Raw genomic sequence first — 24,322 nt, 5'->3', positions numbered from 1 at the left:
TAGCCATTGGCTAAAATGGTGTTGTGAAGGTTCCTGAGCTCAGTTTCAAGGGCTGTGTCATTTGAACAAATAGTGGGTAAGTGTTTTGAGGATACCATACTGTTGGGATGGACAGTGGAAGTGTAGTTGCTTATTTAAATATATTCCTGTATGAGTGGGGGTTTTCTATAAATAGAAAAGGATAATGAGCCATTATGAAGTTGTGTCACTAGTGTATCTTGAAAGGGACAGACAATTATTATTTTCTTTTTCTAGGTTGAAGTTTATTTTAGGATGTTGGCTGATAAGATGCACTACAAATTATTTCATTTGTAGTGCATCTTATCAGCCCATTCTATGAAAAAATCTCTTCTATGTCAACCTGTTAACAACCACTGACTATCTTATATATCTCAATCATATCCCCCTTCTCTCTTCCTCCTTTTCATGAGGCTTTGCAACTTATATTCTCTCAATCTATCCTCATACTCTCACATTCCAAAGACCACTCACTACTTTTTTGAATCTTGTCTAGAATCTTTCCCATCATATCCTTGTCCCATGAAAACCCGGCAACTAAATCTGTGCACAGTAATCCATATGAGGGCTTGCATGCCAGGGATCTCTGCATTGCCATTATCCGATGTGAGGTCTTCACAACTTGTGCAATGTGGCCCCTGAATTTCAGGTCCTTGTCTCCACCATCACTCCTAGATCTCTCATCTTCTCTACTTACTTTAAAGTTTCCCAACCAACTGTGTACTTTGCATCCCATCACTGCTACCAAATCTCAAAACCTTACACTTTGCAACATTGAACTGATCAGTTCCACTTACCTGCCCATTCATTAATCTGATAAGTGGAGGAGTCCTTAAGCAGATCACTTGTTTTCTACAGTTATGTAGTTCAATGCTGTGTGCTTGTCACTGTTATAATTGCTCTGAAGATGCTAAGTAGAAAACCAGTGAAACATTAATAAGTTCAGTAAATGTATCCCCCCCCCCGTTGTTGTTTATAGCATGAAGTGCTATTATGAATAATCAACACCTAAGCCTTTCCATACATAAAAATATTGACCGAAAACCTTGTATAGTAAATTATTGGGGTCTGTTATGTGATTGATCTAGCTACACAACAACTAACCATATATGCATGTCTTAGTTGTAATTTCGTGGATGAATCACAAGGTGAATTACATCTGTGAGGACAGTCTGATGCTCTTCAGTTTCACAGATTATTCATTCAAGGGACACTGTTGTAATTTTCCATGCATTTCTGATCATTTTTATATGATTTTAAATGGTGAATAATATTCAAAACTCATCTATTATATAATCATGTATGACAGAATTATTGAAATGATGAATTAAGGTTTACAGAATAGTTTATTTACAGCAAATTTTGTATAGTGATTACAAATGCAATATGTTATGGATTAAATAGGTTATTGAAGTCCAAATCTCTTGAATGTATAATCAATGTATAACTTGAATGTATAACCATGTGCTACGGCGACATTTCATGTCGCCGTAGCACATGGCGGTGAATTTGAGCTGTGCAGAAGAAAGAGATTTTTAATCGCTGAATAGTCCGGTTTTTTCCCCGTTTTTCTACGTTTTTGAGTGCTAAATTGTTTCTCTGAATACGAGTGTACTTCAGTGGTTGTTTTTTTGGAAGTTAGTTGCTGTCGCGATACAATATATGTTGGTACCGTCGGAATCGAACGCGTAACGGTGGAAGACAAAACGAAGCTAAGTTACTGTATTTAGTTATATTTCATTTATTTAATTATATTTAGTACTTTAAATGTTCTGATGTTTGTACTTTTTTTCCCCTCTTATTTATTAATTGAATAATTATTAAAGATTACGCTACTCGGCAGTAAGGAATGATGGTGGATTCAGCAGCAGTCGCAAGTGGCGTAACGCCAAGTCCTCCGCCATTTAAGAACTCAATTATTAGCAATATCATAAAGGACTTTGTGGCATGCAGTACTTGCGGCATGTATGCTTCTCGGGAATTACATATGTGGCTTGTTAAAGAGAGTGGAGAGCGTATGTGCGCCAAATGCAGGCAGTTGGAGGAAATAAATACATTAGATATATCGATATCCGACTTTGTTGCTCCAGGAACGGAGAATAGGAAGACAAGTAGTATGATAGGAGCGAATGAGAAAATAATAGTTGATAGTGTGGAAGGTGTGAGTGACTGTGGAAGTTTAGGAGATGGTTTTGTATGGGAGAGTGAATTTAGATTAAGAGTGACTGACCTGCAGAGGGAGATAGATGAGTTGAAAGAGGAGGTGGAATGTCTAGTGAATGAGAGCAGAAGTATGAAAGATAAGATTAGGAGAATGGAAGAGATAAATGCAAGGCAAATCAGAGTAGGAGAGAGAGAGAATTTAAGGAGTATGAGTGAGAGGTATGGGAGTGCTAGAAGAGGAGAGAATGGAAACAGTAGAAGAGAGGGAATGAGAGAGAGGTATGGGAATGCTAGCAGACGAGAGGATGGAAACAGCAGGAGAGACGGAATGAGAGAGATATGGAAGTGCTAGAAGAGGAGAGAATGGAAACGGTAGGAGAGATGGAATGAGAGAGAGGTATGGGAATGCTAGAAGACGAGCGGATGGAAACAGTAGTAGGAGAGACAGAATGAGAGAGGGATATGGAAGTGCTAGAAGTGGAGAAAATGGAAACAGTAGGAGAGAGGGAATGAGAGAGATGTCATAATGTAAGTCGGGCAGCGAGAGATATGAGATTTTTGCTTGAGACTGTACGGAAGAAGACAGAGAGAGGAAAAATAGTGTGCGTGTTGCCTAGGTATGATAATGATGAGCTGAGCAGAAGAGCGGTGATATTGAATGACATAATAGCGAGAATGTGTGACAAGAGAGGACTGGTATATGTGGATGCTTGGAGTGCGTTTGAGGAAAGAGAGGAGTTGTATGCGAGAGACCGTTTACATTTGAATGAGGAAGGACGTAGGCATCTGGAGAGATTGCTGTTCTGAACGAGTCAGTGTGTCCCAGGGAGGATGATAGCAGGGGTGGCCTCTTGTGGGAATGGATACTTGGGAGAAGGGAGACAATGTCAGGTAACACTGAGCCCAGTGGAGTCTAGAAGGGATAAGGCTGGGTATAGAAACAATGGCATTTATATGCTGTATACTAATGCCAGGAGTATCCGGAATAAGGGAGAGGAATTGGTGGCGCAGATAGCATTAGCCTGGCCAAAAATTATTGTGATCACTGAGACGTGGTTGACAGAAGGGGATATAAAAACAAGAATAGAAGTCGCTGGGTATAGCATTTTTCGTCAGGATAGGAGGGGAAAGCGTGGTGGTGGGGTGCTGCTTATGATAAGTGATGACCTATGTCCTCTAAGAGTGGAGAATTTGGAAGGAAGTGAGACAAATGATTTTGAGAGCATATGGTGTGAGGTAGAGGTAGGCAAGACAGGATATTTAGTGGGGTGTTGCTACAGACCCAGGAGCACAGAGGATGGGGACCAGGAGATGTTTAGACAGCTAAGTTTGGCAAGTGCAAGAAGAATGATTGTTATGGGAGATTTTAACTTCAGTAGTATAAATTGGAGAGAGGAAGATGCATGTAACAATAGGGGAATGGAATTTCTAGAATTCTTGAGGGACAAATGTCTTAGGCAACATGTAACAGAGGGAACAAGAGGTTCAAAAATTTTGGATTTGGTTATAGCATCAGAAGAGTTGATAATAACTGAGTTGACGTCTCTTCCACCAGTTGGAGAGAGTGACCATATGGTGTTGACATGGAAAATGAATAGACATGCAGGAGTATCAAAGAGACGGGAACTTATGTGGAATTATAAGGCAGGTGATTATAATAGTCTTAGACATCAACTTCGGGAAGTTTCATGGAGGGAGGAATTGGACGGCCGGGATATCACCAGTGCATGGGAAATTGTGAAAGAATATTTGTTATCAGCAATGGTAAGTTGTATACCACGAGTGAAGAAGAGGGCGCAATTTGGAGTAAAGTGGATGACAAACAACATTAAACAGGAACTGCATGTGAAAAAGAGGCTATGGAAGAGATATAAGGAGACAGGTGAAGAGAGGATGGGTGAAGAATATAAGACACAGGCCAGAAGAGTGACTCGTGTGGTAAGGAAAGCGAAACTGGAATATGAGAGGAGATTGGCCCTAATATCCAAAGAAAATCCTAGGGAATTTTTTAGCTATGTGGCCAGTAGGAGGAGAAATGACTGTGGAAGAATGATATTGTGGGATAAAAATGGAAATAGAGTGACTGATGCAGAGGACATAGTGGAATTGTTCAATGAACACTTTATTGGAGTATTACATCCTAGAGGAGTCAGTTTTAATGCTAGAGGGATAGGACTGGTACGAGGTCTGGAGGTACAGGAGGAGAGTGTGTTTCAGATACTGAGTACTCTGGATGTCAGTAAAGCTGTGGAACTGGATGGTATTTCGCCACGAGTTTTGAGAGAATGTGCTAGCGAATTGACAATACCTTTAACGTGGCTTTACAATGAAAGTCTGGCTTTGGCAAAGGTGCCCAGGGAATGGAAGGAAGGTAAGATAGTGCCATTGCATAAGGGTGGTAACAGACTGGAAGTGTCTAATTATAGGCCAGTCTGTGTGTCATCAGTAGTTGTTAAGATCTTGGAGAAAGTAGTGAGGGACCGTGTACAGCATTGGGCAGATGAGGGTAATGTTATCTGTGAGAATCAACATGGATTTGTGAAAGGACGCTCTTGTTTTAGCAATATGCTAGCCTTTTATAATAAGGTTACAAGAGCATTAGATGAGGGAAAGTCATATACTGCAATTTTCTTAGACTTGGCGAAGGCATTTGACAGGGTGCCACATGATAAGCTGATATTTAAGTTGCAGCACATGGGTCTGGATGTCAGATTGGTCAATTGGATTCAGGATTGGCTGTCTGATAGGTATCAGAGAGTTGTGTATGGTGGAGCAGTTTCCAGGAGGCAGAGGGTTACAAGTGGGGTCCCACAGGGCTCAGTACTAGGACCTATATTGTTTAACCTTTATATCAATGACATAGCCAGTGGATTGCAGGGGGATATTCAGTTGTTTGCGGATGATGCAAAGCTGGGAAGGATTATTAGTAATAGCGCAGATGTGGTAGCCCTGCAAGAGGATTTAAATAAGCTAGATAGATGGGCAAATGAATGGGGGTCACAGTTTAATGCAGCAAAATGTAAGGTCTTGAGGTTTGGGAAACATCGATGGGATGCTGCATACTCTATGGGAGGAGTTATACTGGAGGAAGTAGGGGAGACAAGAGATCTGGGGTTGATGATTGATAGAAACCTGAAGTTTAGGGGACATATTGCAAAGGTGGTGAAGGTAACACAGAGGATTGCTGCTATTATGAGAAGGACACTGACCTGCAGAGATAAGAGGGTTATCATTCCGTTGTATAAGTCTCTGATCAGACCACACTTGGACTATTGTTCTCAGATTTGGTCCCCAGGATTTGAAGGGGATAAATTAACTGTGGAAAGGATACAAAGACGGATGACAAAGATGGTTTCAGGACTGTACAAGGATAGTTATGAGGATCGGCTGAGAGAATGTGGACTGCAGAGTTTGGCGGATAGAAGAAGGAGAGGTGATATGATTGAGACTTTTAAACTGTTGAGAGGTGGTTACAGGGTTGACACTGGGGAGTTCTTTCGCTTGGTTGATCAGCGGGAAGGAGTGATGACAAGAGGCCATCCCTGGAAGTTACGAAAGGAAACTGTGAGGAAGAGGGTAAGGAGTGGTTTCTTTGTGTGGAGGGTGGTTGAGCCGTGGAATGCATTGCCTGATGGAGTGGTGGGAGCGAGAACGGTCAGTGACTTTAAAGAGTGGTATGATAAACTTTGTGTTTCTCAGGGGGGGACCTCCCCTCGATGAGTCTTGACAGACTTTATGTCTTAGGAAGGACCTCCCTCGATGAGTCTTTTGACTCCTTGGAGGCCTGAATAATAATAATAATAATAATAATAATAATAATAATAATTTATGGAGTACTGTACTGTTTACGTTGTTTATGAAATAAATTTCAGTGTTATCAGATAAATCTAATTTTGAAGGATATACTAGTAATTCATAATATGCAAACTATTATAAGTTTAACATTTTCTTTTAGATATGGCCAGGTCTGTGATAGCCTTATTCATCGTCTCATTTCTCTTTGCTTCACTATCTTTCTTTACTGGAATTGCAGGCTGTTGGAAACGTTCGTATAGCAACATTGTGGCCACGGGTTTCCTACAACTTTTAGCAGGTAATATTTATTGAGTGATTATATAAAGTTGATTGTGATACAAATATAATGGCTGAGGGAAAAAAATTAGTAACAGCAAGTTTTTTTTTTTTAAAATAACATAAATGATAATCAGAAAATTCCATCTGCCAAGCATTACTTCTTATTATTTGCAGTAAACCAGTGGTATATATTCTTTCATTCTAGTAAAGTAGCTTTTATCTTAGTCACATTATGGAATAATGTGCAGATTCTTCCCTTTTTTCTCATTTCCATTAGTTCAAAAGCCTTGCATTATATCGCAAAAAAAACAACAATGGATTTCTGACTTATCGGTTTGAAACATGGTTTTGTAGAAGGTGAAGAATGAATAATAATACCATGCATCAACCATAAAACAACATGTAGTGAAAGAATACTTATCGGCATTCAGCATCATTATCATGATCATGACACTGAGCTAACTACTGAATATTCAATCTCTACCTTCATGCAAATTCTGTATCTGTCAGTTACACATGCTGTTGAACAACATGACTGATGCAGACTGTACTAAACTCCTGTTGTTTTCTCCACAAACAGTTGCCACTAGTTTTTTTTCTCAGCCTTCATAAGTAATACGAGTAAAGCATTATTATTAGTAGTACTAATAGTAGTATTATATTCACATAATTGATACACAGCCAAAACAAGATATCTTTCAAACAACAATTTGACTGGTAATACAGAGCAAATCAGATTTAACCCAAGAATCTAAGAACAGTCTGTCATGTAGTGTCATAAAATATAGACTGTTCCAAGTAAAGCTGCTTGTTGTAGATCATATGGGATCACTTTGTTCACATTTAATTCTTGTAAATAGTTGAATAGCTTCTTTGAAATTGCACCAAGTGCACCGATAACAATTGGGATGATTTTGGTGTGTTTAAGCCTCAGCTGGCCAACTTCGATTGCCAGATCCGATATTTAGTAATTTTTTTCAGTTCTTTGTTGTTAATGTTGTTATCACTGGGTGCTGCAATATCAATAATTCAAACCTATCGATGTTCGATAATTGTGATGTCAGGTCTATTGTGTTCCAAATGCTGATCAGTTTGTATTCTAAAGTCCCAGGGAATTTTTGCTGTTTCATTTTCCAGTACTGTTTCTATTTTATGCTTCCACCAGTTATCAGAAGTAGGAAAGCCATACTTTTTGCATACATGCAAATGAATTATTTTGGCCACTTGATCATGGCGGTATTTATAGTCAATTTGAGCTATCTTGCTGCAGGCAATGATTAGATGTTTTACAGTCTCATATTTCTGATTGCATAATCTGCATTTGCTGTTATTATTGATGTTCAAAATGTTTGCTTTCATTGCATTAGTTTGAATGCCTGTTCTTGAGCTTCTAGAATAATCCGGCGAAGGTTGGTCGATTGGTAGAGCCTCTGCTACTAATGGCTCAGTTAAGTATGTTTGAGCGCGGTTAGTAGTTGGAAGGGGACCAATCGTTCGATGCTGTCGGCACACTCTCCCTCGATGAGTCTTTGGACTCCCTGGAGGTGTCAAAATAATAATAATAATAATATCCATATTGTAGGAATTGCCACGTCTTGTTCATGTAGGTTTTTCCCTCAGTATTTTGAAGAAATCGACCATGCAAGAATTTATTTTTCCAGTGTACATATTGGTTATTTTGCTGTTATTTTTTGTAATCTGATTTGGTTCCTGTTGCTTTTAGAAGGATCTCTTGTGTAATTGCTTAGAATTACACAAGAGATCCTCAGAGCTATTGTTGATGTAACTATTTAAACCAATTTCTTCTTCTTCCACAGTCTGTCTCACTTGCAGCAGACCCTGTCTACCTATTTTCCTTGGTAAGTACAACCGGTCAATCACTTCGTGGATGTAATACATGATGCATAGTCATTAATTTTCTAGTTTTGCAGTCCAATTTGTCCAAGTCTTCTTTTGTCCAATATATTATGCCAGATGTGTATTGGATCACTGAAGAATTCATTGCTCTAATTGTGTTTAATCCCTTTAGTTTTTTTTCAAAATATTTATAACTCTTTCGGTGTGACTTTAGTTGGAACAATACTATGCATTTGAATTTACCTTGATACAAATGAACTGGAATTGTCAAGTAAATCATCTGCAAAACAAACTCCAGACAATAGCAAGCAAGTTGTAAAAAACTTAGATCAAAAGACTTTGTTATATCCCCGTTATGTGGGGGTTGGCTGACTATCTATATATATCTTTAATTGTCTTTTCTTTCTTTAACTTTACCTTAACTTTTAACATTAAGTTTTGTATCTCTTATTCTCAGATATTCGGTTGCTGACAAATTTGTATAGATTAAAGACTGCGCCAGCCAGCAACTAAATTCTGATGCACTATCTAAATTACTTAAAGAAAATTGTAGGGATCAAGATATATGCAGTCGTGGTCCCTATTCTCATATCACTATTGGTTTCCCCTTTAAATGCATGGTACGAAATTTTCCAAACGGTAATTCAAATCCGCAGAAAATATGACAAACTCAATTGATTATATAAAGAAAAACACATTTATTATTACACAAAGACAAGTATATACATGTTATTTAAATTCTGAATCTTAAGAGAGTCTGGGTCCCCTTTACTTAATTGAACACATTTAAAACTTCTGCACTATGATCTCTTACTGGGCATAAATTCCTCACTTCTATACATATATATCTATCCTCAGACTCCCACAATTAAGTTACCTGATAATATCATACATGGAACATTACATATAAACACTAGACAATTCAATAAACCTGACATGTAATTCTCTAGGAAAATGGTACTTAATTCTCTCCCCCAAAATATCTGTTAACATTTAATTACTTTCTGAACATATGATATTACTTTTCTTACGCATCTTAGGTGTCATCACGCATACGGCGGAAGCTGATTGGACACCGTGGCTACAAACTGTCTTTACATGCTTTAATACTCGTACTTAGCTTATACATATCTATTTGATAATACTACATGACTTTCCACTTTAATTCATTCACAATTATTATCTCAACAAACATATGGGCTATCTTGACACTGTTTAGAATTTACACATCTGGTTATTTACATTTTCTTGGGACATTATTCAGTGCATTTCCCATTAGGAGGCATAAGCATGTCCTTATCCCCTCCTTTTGAGGTAACTTTAATGTTGGGTGGGAAAAAGGATGACTCATCACTTTTTCCGACACAACAACTTAATTCCCATATACATAAAAATACATATATGCAAAGCACAATTTTTTTTTTTTTTGACCTCCATGGGGTCACAAGACTCATCATGGGAGGTCAATGCAAATCAATAGAAAATCTATCATACCACTCCTTTAGTTCATTCACTTTCACCACCCACTCAGGCAATGCATTCCATGCTCAAACCACTCTCCATGCAAAAAAAATTATTTCTTACTCTTTTACTGACCATTTAAAGCGGTAGTGTGGCTGAGCGGTCTAAAGCACTAGTTTTAGCCACCAGTCTCATTGAGGCATGGGTTCGAATCCCACCACTGCCATTATTTTGCCAGCAAAGATTGGTCGATTGGTTGAGCATCTGCTACTAATGGCTTAAGCAAGTTTGAACGCAGTTAGTAGTTGGACAGGGATCGATCTTTCAATGCTGTTGGCACACTCTCCCTCGATGAGTCTTTGGACTCCCTGGAGGTGTCACATAATAATAATAATAATAATAATTTCCTTTTGCAACATCCTTAGATGGTTTGCAATATGTCTACTGAAATTCAAATTTCTATCCACAGTGCTTCCTCCAATCCTTCCAGGATAACTCTACCAAGTAAGTATGAAGCATCCCATCCATAAGGCCAAAATTTCAAAACCTTAAGTTTATGATTCTTATGTTTACAATATTAATTTACACTACAACAATGTATATTGAAGCTGGGAAGTGTTATTAGTAATAGTGCAGATGTGGCAGCCCTGCAAGAGGATTTCAATAAACTGGACAGATAGTCAAATGAATGGGGTGTCAGTTTAACGCAGCAAAATGTTTGGGATACATTGATGGGAGGCCGTATACTCAACTGCAGGAGCTGTACTGGTGGAAATAGGAGAAACAAGGGGGGGGGGATTGACAAGAAACTGAAATTCAAGGAGCATATTGCAAAGGTGGTGAAGGTAACCCAAAGGATTGCTGCAATACTGAGATGGACACTGACCTGCAGAGATAAAAGAGTTATCATTCCATTGTATAAGACTCTGATCAGACCACACTTGTGTGGTTTGGTCCCCAGGATTTGAAGGGGATAAATTAACTGTGGAAAGGGTACAGAGGCAAATAACAAAGATGGTTTCAGGACTGTACAATGTTAGTTATGAGGATCGGGTGAGAGAATGTGAACTGCAACATTTGGTGGATAGAAGATGGAGAGGTGATATGATCGAGATTTTTAAATTGTTGAGAGGCACTTACAGGGGTGACACTGAGGAGTTCTTTAACCTGGTGGAACAGCAGGAAGGAACAACGACAAGTAGCCATCCCTGGAAGTTACAAAAGGAAGCTGTGAGCAAGAGCGTGAGGAGTGGTTTCTTTGCATGGAGGGTGGTTGAACCATGGAATGCATTGCCTGATAGAGTAGTGGGAGCAAGAACTGTCAAGTGTTCTTGGAGTGGTATAATAGACTTTGTGTTTCCTAGGAAGGTCCTCCCACAACGTCTTGACTCCATGGAGACCTGAATAATAATAATAATAGTAATAATATACATTCTGTGCAGACCATAAGCCAAATAGATTAATGTCATTACAGTATGAAATGATAAAGCTGATCTTTTGGGGAGAAGAGATTATATCATTTTTATCCATACTGAAGTGTGTGCATAAAGATGGTATCATCTCAACCAAAAATTTCAATCTTTATTGAGGTCTTATCAGTGGGAGCTGGACCCAGGAAGATACCAAAGTAAATTCATGCAGAAACCATATATTTTCCATATACAAGTAATAAAGAAGTATATCACCTTATTATTAAAATACTGTGGATCAGAGAGAGATTTTTTTTCACTTGATTAGGAAGTATATTATATATGCTAAGCAATCATATTTTTGTTTAATACTTTATCTAATACGTTGTATAAGTCTCTGATCAGACCACACTTGGACTATTGTTCTCAGATTTGGTCTCCAGGATTTGAAGGGGATAAATTAACTGTGGAAAGGATACAAAAACGGACGACAAAGATGGTTTCAGGACTGTACAAGGATAGTTACGAGGATTGGCTGAGGGAATGTGGACTGCAGAGTTTGGTGGATAGAAGGAGAGGTGATATGATTGAGACTTTTAAACTGTTGAGAGGTGGTTACAGGGTTGACACCGGGGAGTTCTTTCGCTTGGTTGAACAGCGGGAAGGAGTGATGACAAGAGGCCATCCCTGGAAGTTACGAAAGGAAACTGTGAGCAAGAAGGTGAGGAGGAGTGGTTTCTTTGCGTGGAGGGTGGTTGAACCGTGGAATGCATTGCCTGATGGAGTGGTGAGAGAATGGTCAATGAGTTTAAGGATGGAATGATAGACTTTGTGTTTCTTAGGGGGGGATCTCCCCCTCGATGAGTCTTGACAGACTTTATGTTCTTAGGAAGGACCTCCCACGATGAGTCTTTCGACTCCATGGAGGCCTGAATAATAATAATAATAATAATAATAATAATAATAATAATAATAATAATAATAATAATCTAAGTGTAAGCAAACAAAGTTGCAAGTTAAAAGACTTGGTTTCTTTGTGATGAGAGCTCAATAAAGGCTGAAACTAGTCTGCATAGTGATTCTCCCTTAATGTGTAGCATTTATGAACTTTTTGAAAAATTTTAAAAAAATTCAAAAGGAAGTGTGCTTTGCATTATGGGATACTGAGGCAATTGATGTGAAGCCATCAGCCTCTATATACAAGTAGCCTAGTCTTGAAGATACTTCATGCACAAACTTGATTTGTTTAGTTTAATCCTAAAAATTATAATAATGGAATTAACTCACGTAAAATATTATTTATTAGTATAATTTTTGCCCAAGTATCACATCTTCAGTACATTTATAAAGCTAATTAAATAATAACTGACAAATCCAAAAGGCGCCACCTAAGTAGCTAATGTAAGATAACTAAAAAAGGTCAATAAATTACCTAATTAAAAAAACAAACAAACGTGTGTGTGTGTGTGTGTGTGTGTGTGTGTGTGTGTGTGTGTGTGTGTGTGTGTGTGTGTGTGTGTGTGTGTGTGTGTGTGTGTGTGTGTGTTTATATTAGGGTTACCAAGTAATTTTATAAACTTAGTTATTTTACTCGTAATCCCAAGTAAGCAAACAGTTCAGTTTGCTTACTTGGGATTAGGAGTAAAATAACTAAGTTTATAAAATTACTTAGTAACCCTAATATACATTACCCAAGGTAAAAAAACTGTAAAAAAAACTCCTAATCCCAAGTATGCAAACTTAATTGTTTGCATACTTGGGATTAGGAGTTAAAATTGCTCACAAGGGAGCAGATTTTAGGAAGAGGAGTAAATGAAGTTCTTATGTTGTATTTTATAAGAACCTGGCTAATTTGGGTGAGACAGAGCTTATGTATGGAGTTGAAATATTACCTTTTACACTAATGGTCTCTTCATTACAGTGACAGGGAGGATTAAATAGGAATTTATCAGTAGTTTTTTGAGAATAACTATTTAGTTCAAAAGTAGACTTGAGAAAATTGAGTTCTTTATTAAGTTCTATCTCATCATCAAGAAGAGAGCGAGCACGATGTATTAGGGTAGAAATGATTCCAAGCTTCTGAGGAAGATAATGATGGAAATGACCGTGGAGATATCTGTTAGTGTGTGTAGGTTCTTTCTGTAAATCGAGATTTTAAGTTTTTCTGATGAATGGATCAGTCTGACGTCCAAAAAAGGGAGAGAACCATTAGCTTCAAAACTCCGCCATAAATTTAATGTTTTGGTGTTGATTATTTAGATGTTCAAGGAAGTTCAGGAGAGTTTCACTGCCATGGCTCCAAATCAGGAAAACGTCATCAATATATCTTTTCCAAATTCTTGGTTTTAAAGGATAGGAAGAGATGGCTTTAACTTCCAGATCTTCTAGATAGATGTTAGCAAGTACAGGAGACAATGGATTACCCATTGCAAGACCATGATTCTGTTTATAGATGGTATCCTGAAATTTGAAGTATCCTGAGTTGATGCAATGAGTAAGTAAGGCCATGATATTTTTAGATAATTTATCCTTGAGTAGAACAAGAACTTCATCTTTGGAATATTGGTGAATAAGGAGACCATGATTTCATCTTCCTTATGAACAGTTCATACAGGTCTTTCAATCTTGTGAATGTGACTTCATGGAGAGATTGATAGTAGTAGATGATGGGGAAGTGTATGGGGAGTTGAGTAAACTAGATGTTAATAAGGCTGTGGGACTTGATAATATATCGCCACTTATTCTGAAGGAATGTGCCAGGGAGTTGACACCTGTCTTGACATATTTTTTTATACAAGTCTTGCACTCAGTCAAGTCCCTAAGTAGTGGAAGGAGGGCAAGATTGTGCCACTTCATAAAGGAGGTGATCGAACTCAAGCATTAAACTATAGGCCTATCTGTGTGTCAGGTGTTGTGATTAAGTTGTTCGAGAAGCTTGTGAGAACTAGGATCCAGAGTTGAGTTGACAACAATGGTATCATCTTTGATGGACAGCATAGATTTGCTAAAGGGAGGTCATGTTTTAGTAATCTACTTACTTATTACAATAAAGTGACTGCTTCCTTGGACAGAGGAGAAGGATACACAGTGACATACTTCGATTTCACAAAGGCTTTTGATAAAGTACCTCATGATAAATCATGATAGTCAAACTGGAGCAGATGGGGTTGGATATTAGATTGGTGCATTGGATTGGAGATTGGCTGTCTGATAGGTATCAACAAGTTGTGTATGGGGAAGCAATGTCGAGGAAAAGGAAAGTTACTAGCAGAGTGTCTCAGGGATCTGTTTTAGGGTCATTACTGTTTAACTTGCATGTTAATGATATAGGTGAAGATTTGGATGGAGATATTCAGTTGTTTGCAGATGATGCAAAGTTGGGATGAATCATGAAGAGTGGTGAGGATGTTGTGACCTTGCAGGAAGACTTGAATAAATTGAGTGATTGTGCACGGAAATGGGGATGCGAGTTCAATGTTGCAACATGTAAGGTTTTAAAATTTGGAAAACAAAGATGGAATGCAGAATTTATGCTTGGTGAGGATACATTGTTGGAGGTGGAAGAAATAAGAGATCTGGGGTGATAGTGGATAAGGATCTGAAATTTAGGGGACACATAGCCAAAATTGTGAAGACAACACAAAGGCTTCTGGGAATGATGTGGAGGACACTGACGTGTAGAAGTAGGGAGATTTTTGTTCTGTTGTATAAGGCTTTGATTAGGCCACACATGGACTATTGTGCCCAGATTTGGTCACCTGGTTTTTCAGAAGGATGAAAAGATGTTGAAAAGGGTCCAAAGACGACTGACTAAGATAGTTTCTGACCTCTGGAATGTCGAGTATGAGGAAAGATTGAGGAGATGCAATTTGCAGAGTCTGGTGGACAGGAGGAAGAGGGGAAGATATGATAGAGACCTACAAGTTGGTAAGGGGTTGTTATAGGATCAATGCTGGAGAAGTTCTACAGAAAATAATGGGAAATCGGGGGAAAACCAGAAGTCATCCCTGGAGACTGTATAAAGAAGGTGTGAGTAGGGGAGTGAGAGGCAGGTTTTTTTTGTGCAGAGGTGTAAATGATTGGAATGCCTTGCCTGAGAGTGTGGTGTCTGCAGGGAGTTTGAATGTGGTCAAAGCACGGTATGATGAGCTGTGTGTGTGAATAAAAGGACCTCCCAGATGAATCTTTGACTCCATGAGGTCTTGGGTGATAATAATAATAATAATAATATCTTTTATACATGATACGAAATCCGCGGAGTTTTTAATAACGGACGATGACTTACCAGAAAACATTTGAGAGATTTTGCTAGATATTTGGAAAGGTTGTATGTTGGAGAGTCAATTCTTTCTACAATAGGTTGAAGTGGGGTATTTACCTTGTGAATTTTAGGAAGTCCATATAATTGTGGTATAAGCAGATGGAGAGAACGAAGAGAAAGGTGAATGTTTCTAGGTAGTTCAGAGGTAGTTTTCAGTAAGTTATTGGTCCAGTTGTGGAGTTCGCGAGTGTGATCTCTCTCGGAGATTGAGTAAGTCTCACTCTGTAACAATTCCATCATCTTATTTTGATATTCATTAATGTTAAGAACAACTGTGGCATTGCCTTTATCCATAGGAAGAATAATTATATTTTTGTTGTTTTGTAACTTCTTAAGAGCCTGTCGTTCCATTGAAGAAATATTGTCTGTAAGGGGTTTGGAGTTATTGATGATGAAAATGGATTCAATGCAGAGTAGGATTGATCTTGGGTAGGAAGAAAATAAGTAATAATTCTTTCGGAATAGATCTAGGAGATAAAACGAAATTTAGGACTTTACTGAGGATACTTTTCTCTGCATCAGAAAGATCATATGTTGATTTGTTAATCACAAATTTGTCATGACGGAGGTGTGGTTTCAAAGAAGTCAAATTACTTTGTGTTTTTAAGGGGCTTCGAATTTTTTAATAAGTTTCAATTTATTGTCATTTTGAATTTTGGCGGCTTGAAATTCACTTCTCACTCTAATAAGATTCCAACTGTCACTACCTAGAGATTTTTCAATTTCCTGAGATAGTGTGGTTTTTTTGTTAAATAAAAAAGCGAGAGTGCGTTTTGCATCAAATATCCTCTCAGCGAGAAGATCTAACTTTGCTCTAAATTATAGTCATACATACTAAAACTAAACATTTTAGAACTGGAAGTCGCTACTTAGCGTAGCTAGTGCGGAAAGAAGTTTTCCACGCTTAAACTGATATAAAATTATTTGCGAACAGCAATGACCCAAGAAAGATTGGCTGGTCTAGCAACTATATCGATAGAGGCGGACATAATTTAAATAATAATTTAAATTTAGAAGAGCTTATAAACAGTTTTATTGTGCGATATCCCCGTAGAGCAAACATTTAATTAATATTATTATGTAATCATTTTGCATTCATGTTTCTCTTGTAATAAAAACAAAATAGCAATTGGAGATTTCCTTATATTTTTGTCTTATAATCTATATGGGGCAATATTTAATTGTTTGCCTAAGGGCATGATTTAATCTGGCAACGGCCTTGCATATATATCCACTCAGTCTCAACTTTTCTATCCGCATCGCAGTATACTCCATCTCCATATACACATTCACTGTTACTCTCTACATCTTCTCTCCCTATGCCATGACTCCCTGTCAACCCTGGATAGCAGACCCTATGGATGCTTTCATTATCTAATTCTCTAAGAAATCTATATACATTGCTATCCTAGAATCACTTGTCACCTCTTTTACCCTTACGTGCAAAAGAATAGAAAAGAATTCTATTCTTTTATACACTTTCATGACATTAGTTTCCACTAAACACCCATATCACTCAAATGAGATATGAGTGATATCATATCTCATATGATATCATAAGCGCCTCCATAGCGCAATTGGAAGAACGACGGTACGTTGTGCCCTTCAATTGGAAAAGGCCTAAGTTCGAGTCTCGTCATGATGGGAGGAATCTTTATATGGACTTTTTCGATCGATGGTGAGTTAGCCAATCTCATACGGAAGTAGCAGGGTTTTTCCTCCCAGAAACTCGGGTTTATCATTCCGCATACAGACAAATCGGCCCTTCAGAACACACACAATTTACAGACAAAAAATACTAGCTGCGGTGGTGGTGGTGTTCAGTAGATGGTGCTGATGTAGACGATTGGTAGTAGAGGTTCGGTGTAGTGGTAGAGACGGAGAGTTGTACAATAGGTGTCCTCCAGCGATGAGCCTTCGGACTCCTTGGTGGTGTCACAAATAATAATAATAATATCAGTCCTCATATTCCTCATTTCATTTTTCATTGTCAACAGCTGTTTCATCAAATCTTGCAGTCTGACAATTTTTCTCTCTGTCACTCTTGTAGACTCACAACCTCTCGTTCTGCTGCACCATACCTCCATTTTCTTATTCATGCTTTCTTTCGCTCCCTTATCACTAACTTTCCCTTTCTCCATTCTTGCTTTTGCTAACTTTAGCTTCTACATTCTTGTTTTGCTAACGTTTCTTATATTATTATTATTACTATTATTACTGCGTGACACATCCAGGGAGTCCAAGAACACATCATGGGAGGGCACACTACTCTACTTCGCTAAATACATATCATCTTCACTACTACTTAATTCTCCAACTACGACACTACTACCATCAACTCCATCTATCGCCCATTGTCACCACCAATAATAGTATTTTTTGTCTGTAAATTCCGTGTATTCTGAAGGCTGATTTGTCTGTACGCGGGATGAAAAACCAAGTTTCCGGGAGAAAAACCCTGCTACTATCGTATGAGATCGGCTAACTCACCTTCAACTGAAGAAATTTTTGCTTTTTTACTTTTGCTTCTATATAACTTTTGCTTCTATATTCTTGCTGGGGGGGGTGGGGGGGGGGGGGGGTGGGGGGGGGGGGGGGTGGGGGGGGGGGGGGGTGGGGGGGGGGGGGGGTGGGGGGGGGGGGGGGTGGGGGGGGGGGGGGGTGGGGGGGGGGGGGGGTGGGGGGGGGGGGGGGTGGGGGGGGGGGGGGGTGGGGGGGGGGGGGGGTGGGGGGGGGGGGGGGTGGGGGGGGGGGGGGGTGGGGGGGGGGGGGGGTGGGGGGGGGGGGGGGTGGGGGGGGGGGGGGGTGGGGGGGGGGGGGGGTGGGGGGGGGGGGGGGTGGGGGGGGGGGGGGGTGGGGGGGGGGGGGGGTGGGGGGGGGGGGGGGTGGGGGGGGGGGGGGGTGGGGGGGGGGGGGGGTGGGGGGGGGGGGGGGTGGGGGGGGGGGGGGGTGGGGGGGGGGGGGGGTGGGGGGGGGGGGGGGTGGGGGGGGGGGGGGGTGGGGGGGGGGGGGGGTGGGGGGGGGGGGGGGTGGGGGGGGGGGGGGGTGGGGGGGGGGGTGTATGGGTAGTGGGTTGGGAAAGGAGGAACTTGTTTACATTTGATTTAAATGACTGTAAATTGTATTCCTTGGGAAACACAGCAGGGGGGGGACTATCCCACAGTGCAGCAGTTGCATGAATGAAGGAGGAGGAAAAGAAACTTGTTCTGTTTGTAGGTTCACTGTGAAGGGATGTTGAATAGCAGCTGCATGTGTTCAAACGAGCTTAGTACTAAGTGGGGAGGTTATTGATGTTATTTCAGATGAGCATTTCCCATAGAAATATTTGTAGAATATACATATTGTGGAAACCACACATCTGTGCGAAAGCAGGGGGAGTGAGTTGGTAAGAGATGGGTCATCAATAAGTCTACTTGCTCTCCTCTGTATTGAGTCAAGCAGTTTGAGGGAGCTTTTTGGGGCACCACCCAGTAGCGGCTCATACATAAGCACTGCAACACTGCAGCACCCCAAGGATAAAATGAAAAAATTAAATTTTGTTTGTGTTTATAAATAATAACAATGCTTACAACATTATATAAATGCAATACAACATGTTAAAGATTACAGCTTATGTTTTGACATTGATTGAATAGTTAATAATTGGAATTGTTCAATTAATGTTTTAGATTACAACACAAATGCACTACGATCTAATGCAGTGTCGGAATTATCACATTCAGCCAATTGCAGCTAGACTCACCGATATTCGTGCGCACTTCTCATTGCACGTTACAAGTGATTCTGACACTGCTCGTTTGGGCAGTGTATCATGTGCTTGCGTGCGTTATTTCTGTGAGATACGAAACTTTTATTATTGGTGCGTGTTCGTAGTGAGGGTGAACTATTTTTTGTAAATCTTATTTTATTTGTTAAAATAACATATAATTATTTATTTATTATAGATACAAGGCTGAATTATGACGAGTGTCACTGTTGAAAATATGAAAAGAATTTTTTTTTTTTTCAATTATCGTTACACGAAACAAATGCACTGCAATCTAACGCAGTGTCAGAATTATCACGCTAACTGCAGTTAGACTTGCCGATATTTGTTTACGCTTGTCGTCACATGTAATTTACAAGTGATTCAAACACTGTTCATTTGGGCAGTGTCGCTTACAGATAAAGTGTATGCATGTGCGCATTATTTCTGTGAGATACAAAACTTTTATTATTGGTGTTTGTTCATGGTTAGGGTAAAAATTTTTAATAAAGCAATTTTTTAATATGTAAATTTATTTATTAATAAATTGGTTACTGATTAGGAAAAAAAGAATTTTTTTTTATTATTTTGTATATGCAGCACCCCTCACATAAAATTTTCACCGGTCGCCACTGGCACCACCAGTGGGAGCAGTATTCAATAGCTGAGCAGATTTGTGATTTCTATAATGTTAACAGCTGTTCAGGAGTGAAGTAACATCTTGAGCAAAACAGAAATCCTAGTTTTTTTTGAAGCTGAGGATGCAATGGTTGTTGTGATGTGTTTATGCCAGGAGAGGGTTGATGTTGAGGGTAATTCCAAGAAGAGAAATCTCAAACTGTCTGAAAATTTGGTATCATCAAAAAGAATACTGGGAAAAAATGGTTCTTTCATATGGGAAATACGAGAGAACTGGGTTTTATTAGCATTGAAATTGATAAGGTTATCCGAACCCCATTGTAGGATGGCTTGGAGATCGGAATTGAGAGTGGTGGTGGTGGTTGCTCTGTAGGTTGAGATGAGTTGTGTAGGGTAGAATTTATCAAATGAAACCGAGGAGTGTAATGTGCTGTCATCTGTAAAACTGTGTATTGGGTTGGAGGTCAGCTGAAGCAGGTCATTGATATATATCAGGAAGAGGGTTGGTGAGAGGACAGAACCTTGTGGAACCCCAGTATTAGTTGAATTGTGGTGGTTGATGCTCTGTAGGCTGAAGTGAGTTGTGTAGGATCCAGAGGTGAGTGACCAAGATAATAGCAGGTATTAGAATAGGTTGAAGATATGTGTGTTACAGAAATTGGTTGACCAGTGGAAAGGGGGCGATATGATTGAGACATATGCATCATAGGCAATGGCGAGCAATGGAAATTTTAACAAAGGGCTCGCATCGTTGAGCAAAAAAAAAAATGGAATTTATGCAGTTCATCATCATCACAAACCATGGGCTCACTGCCTGTTGATGTTCGATGCCTGCTTCACTATCTTCTTCCACCTTTCTTTGTCCAGTGCACAGTGTCGCAGTTTTTGTACACCCATTCCACACCAGTCTTTTATATCATCTATTCATTCTCTGTATGGTCTAGCTCTTCTGTTTAAACCATCCAAAATACCAAACATAAATGTCTTTATCTTCCAGTCCTCACTCATTCTACAGATGTGTCCAAATAGTTTCAGCTTCCGTTTTATAATCTTTTGCATTAGATTCTCTTTTGGTTGTATCTTCCAATAGAGCTCTTCATTGGTGATTTTCTGTACCCATCCTAGTCTTAGAATCTTTCTGTAACAAGTTATTTCAAATGCCAAAATTCTTTTTTTTTGATTCCTTATTTATTACCCACGTTTCAGATCCATACAGTAACATCGCTGAAGATGCATGTTTCCAGTACTCTTAGTTGTGTCTGCAGGCTGATCACTTTACTTTTCCAGATGTTATCCATGGCCTGGCCTTCAGGTTTGTTCTTCCCTTTGCAATCCTGATCTTTATTTCTATTTTACAGTCCAAGTCATATGTCAGTTTACTTCCCAAATATGCGAATTGTTCTACATTTTCTATATCAGTTCCATCCACTTGTATTTTTTGTTTCATGTTCTTCTCATCAACTACCATTGTCTTTGTTTTTTCCAAGTTCATAACAAGTCCAAATCTCTTCCATTCCTCATTTAACAGTTCCAGTGTTTTTTGTAGTTTTCTTTCGTCTTCTTCAATAATAACAATGTCATCTGCAAATCTCAGATTGTTAATTCTCATTCCGTGTACAGATATTCCTTTGGTATCTTCCTTCAGTTGGTCCATTGCTCTTTCTAAGTGTGTTATGAATAATTACCTGAGAGAGCATGTGATGGAATATACTAGAGATTTGAGAGCTCTCAATGTAGTCATTGCATCTGAGAATTTGTCTGTAATGATTATGACCACTTTGCCACCAATTGCAGAAAGTGATCATGTGGTCTTCACCTGGGAGGTGGATAAATACGTGGAATTTTCAGTTAAGACAGGGCATAAATTGAATTACAGGGTTAGTAAATATGACTAACTTAGGAGATTGCTTGGATCAGTACCATGGTATTTGAAACTGCTAGGACTGGATGTTGATAGTACATGGGAAGTAGTAAAGGAGTGTTTGAGGAAAGTAATGGCAGATGAATATCATCATTAAGCTGGAGCTACAAAAAAGAAAAAAATTCTGAAGGAAATTCAAGTATTAAGGTGACCAGGGCACATAAGCAGTACAGTGCACAGGCCAGAAAGATAACTGGTGTGATAAGAAAAGCCAAAGCAGAGTATGAGAGGAAAAAGCAAGGATTAGAAGAAAGGAATCTATCAATATTTTTCTTGAAAACCTGGAGGCTGTAGTTATTTTGTTAGAGAGATGAATATTCCAGAGAATTCAGGCAGATAGGATGAAAGAGGAAGAAAATAAGCAAGTGTGGTGGTTTTGCAGTATATTCAGGCTTAGTGGAAAGTAGACGAATCTGATTACAATTTATATTCTTTTCCAGACATTAGCATAATAATTACACATTGATATTATGCTTAGATATAAAATTACTTATTCTATTTATTACAGAAATTTAAGTTTATGTTTTTGCTTCAGAAATTTAACTACACAAAAATATTTTGTATTTTAACAGCAATGGTAGATGCAGGTGCTATGGGTTTATGGCATGGTATTCCTCATTATGACTATGAAAAGTTGCAGTACCCTGAAATGCCTTTTAGCCGGTGGCCAGAAGTAAGTATCATCTTAGAAAAATGATCACCTTGAGCATGAAAATGTATCAGAAATTTAGTAATACAATTATTTTAAAATGTTTTGAGTTTTCGGAATCATACACTCTACATGTAAAAATCACAAAACAACTTTGCTGTAAGTTAATTTTTCATATGATACTGCAAAATCACTTTTTTCACACCTCTTTTTGGTGTGAGATTCAGACTGGCAGAAAAAATATACAGTTGGGTGTTGCTATAGACCAGGTGATGGAATAGATGGTGGAGATAATATGTATAAACAAATTGATGAAATGAGTGGAAGAAAGGTAATTATTATGGGGAATTTCAACTATGGTAACATTGATTGGAAGGAGGAGAGGACACATGTGAGGAAGGAAATGGATTTTATTCAATTATTAAGGGATAACTATTTGAGACAGCATGTAATTGAAAATACTAGGGGTGTGAGAGTGCTTAACCTGGTAATAGCATCTGAGAATTTGACTGTAATGAATATGACCATGTTGTCCCCTACTGGTGAGAGTGATCATAAGGTAAAACTGATACACGGCAAAATGATTTTAAGGAATGACAATGGTAAGGACGTCACCAAATCAGTCGATATAGTGGAATTACTGAGCGAGCACTTTGCAAGAGTATATCATCCAGGTGGTGACATTGGAAAAATGAAGGAACCATCAAAATTCCACACCTTTAGCCACCTGGGAAGTGGCTAAAGGTGTGGAATTTTCGATTAAGACGGGGTATATGTGGAATTCCCATTCTGGCAAGTATGACAACCTTAGGAGATTGCTTGGATCAGTGCCATGGCATGTACAACTGCAAGGGCTGAATGTTGATAGAACATGGGAAGTGGTCAAGGAGCAGTTCCAGGAGGTTATGGCTGATTGTATACCTAGGGTCCGAATAGTAAAACAAGTAGGAGTTAAATGGATGAATAACACCATTAAGCTTGAGCTGCAAAAAAAGAAACAACTGTTGAGGGAATTTAAAGAAAGAGGTGACCTGCAGGCACACAAACGGTATAAAGCGCAGGCCAGAAGGGTAACAAGTGTGGTAAAAAAAAGCAAAAGCAGATTATGAAAGGAAACTAGCTATGCAAGCTAAAGAGAATCCCAAACAGTTCTTTCAATATGCTGCAAGCAAAAAAAAAAAACTGTACACGTCACAATGATTTTAAGGAATGACGATGCTAAAGAGGTCACCGAATCAGTCGATATAGTGGAATTACTCAGCGAGCACTTTGCAACAGTATATCATCCAGGTGGTGACATTGAAAAAATATAGGAACCATTAGTTTATATGGGAATTGTGATGAATGAAGTGGAGGTGAATAGTCTATTACAGAACCTTAATGTGAATACATCTGTGGGATGGGATGGTATACCGACATGGGTCTTACGTGAAGCAGCTAAAGAATTATCAGTGCCCTTGACCATGTTGTTTATTACTATTACTATTACTATTATTACGGGCAACTCCAGGGAGTCATTAGACTCATCGAGGGAGGCCCCAAATCATATTCATCACAACTATTTGACATTCATACAGTATCTATCATACCTCGCCTTAAACTCATTCACTGTCACAGCATCCACCACAGACTCAGGGAGCGCATTCCACTCATTCACTACTCTAAAAGTAAAGAACCCAGCTCTAACACCTTTACTAACCACACTTTTGCCCAATTTCCATGGATGTCCCCTAGTCCTCCCACAACCAGCCCTGTTCTCAAAAATATCTTCTGAATTAATTTTATAGAAACCCTTCAGTAATTTGAATGTCTCAATCATATCTCCCCTCCTCCGCCTATCAACCAATTTTTGCAACCCACAAATCCTTAACCTGTTCTCATACGGTTCATTCCACAGACCTGCTATCATCTTGGTCACTCGCCTCTGGATCCTCTCCACCTCCTCCCCATCAAGAAGAAACCTAGGTGACCAAATCTGAGCACAGTAGTCTAGATGGGGATCAAGGCTCGATACAGAGGAACAATAACCTGCTTGTCTCTGCTTGTCAACGTATTCTTCAGCAAC

General features: G+C 39.1%; 1 protein-coding gene across 1 annotated transcript in view; it reads left to right on the top strand.

Moving 5' to 3' along the window:
- LOC150107881 (claudin domain-containing protein 1-like) overlaps positions 1–24,322 on the top strand; it is a 153,611-nt gene that overhangs the window by 87,159 nt on the left and 42,130 nt on the right. Inside the window, exons 3-4 of the mRNA XM_090415408.1 lie at positions 6,137–6,274; positions 22,181–22,281. Coding sequence (XP_090271534.1) covers positions 6,137–6,274; positions 22,181–22,281 — 239 coding nt within the window. The remainder of the gene's footprint in view (positions 1–6,136; positions 6,275–22,180; positions 22,282–24,322) is intronic.

The sequence above is a fragment of the Typopeltis vanoorti genome, chromosome 3, assembly GCF_054136105.1.
Source record: "Typopeltis vanoorti isolate ZY-2024b chromosome 3, IOZ_Tvanoo_1.0, whole genome shotgun sequence".
Taxonomy (NCBI): Eukaryota; Metazoa; Arthropoda; class Arachnida; order Uropygi; family Thelyphonidae; genus Typopeltis; species Typopeltis vanoorti.
Note: the sequence above shows the minus strand (reverse complement) of the source record. Positions and strands in the feature narration are given on the sequence as shown.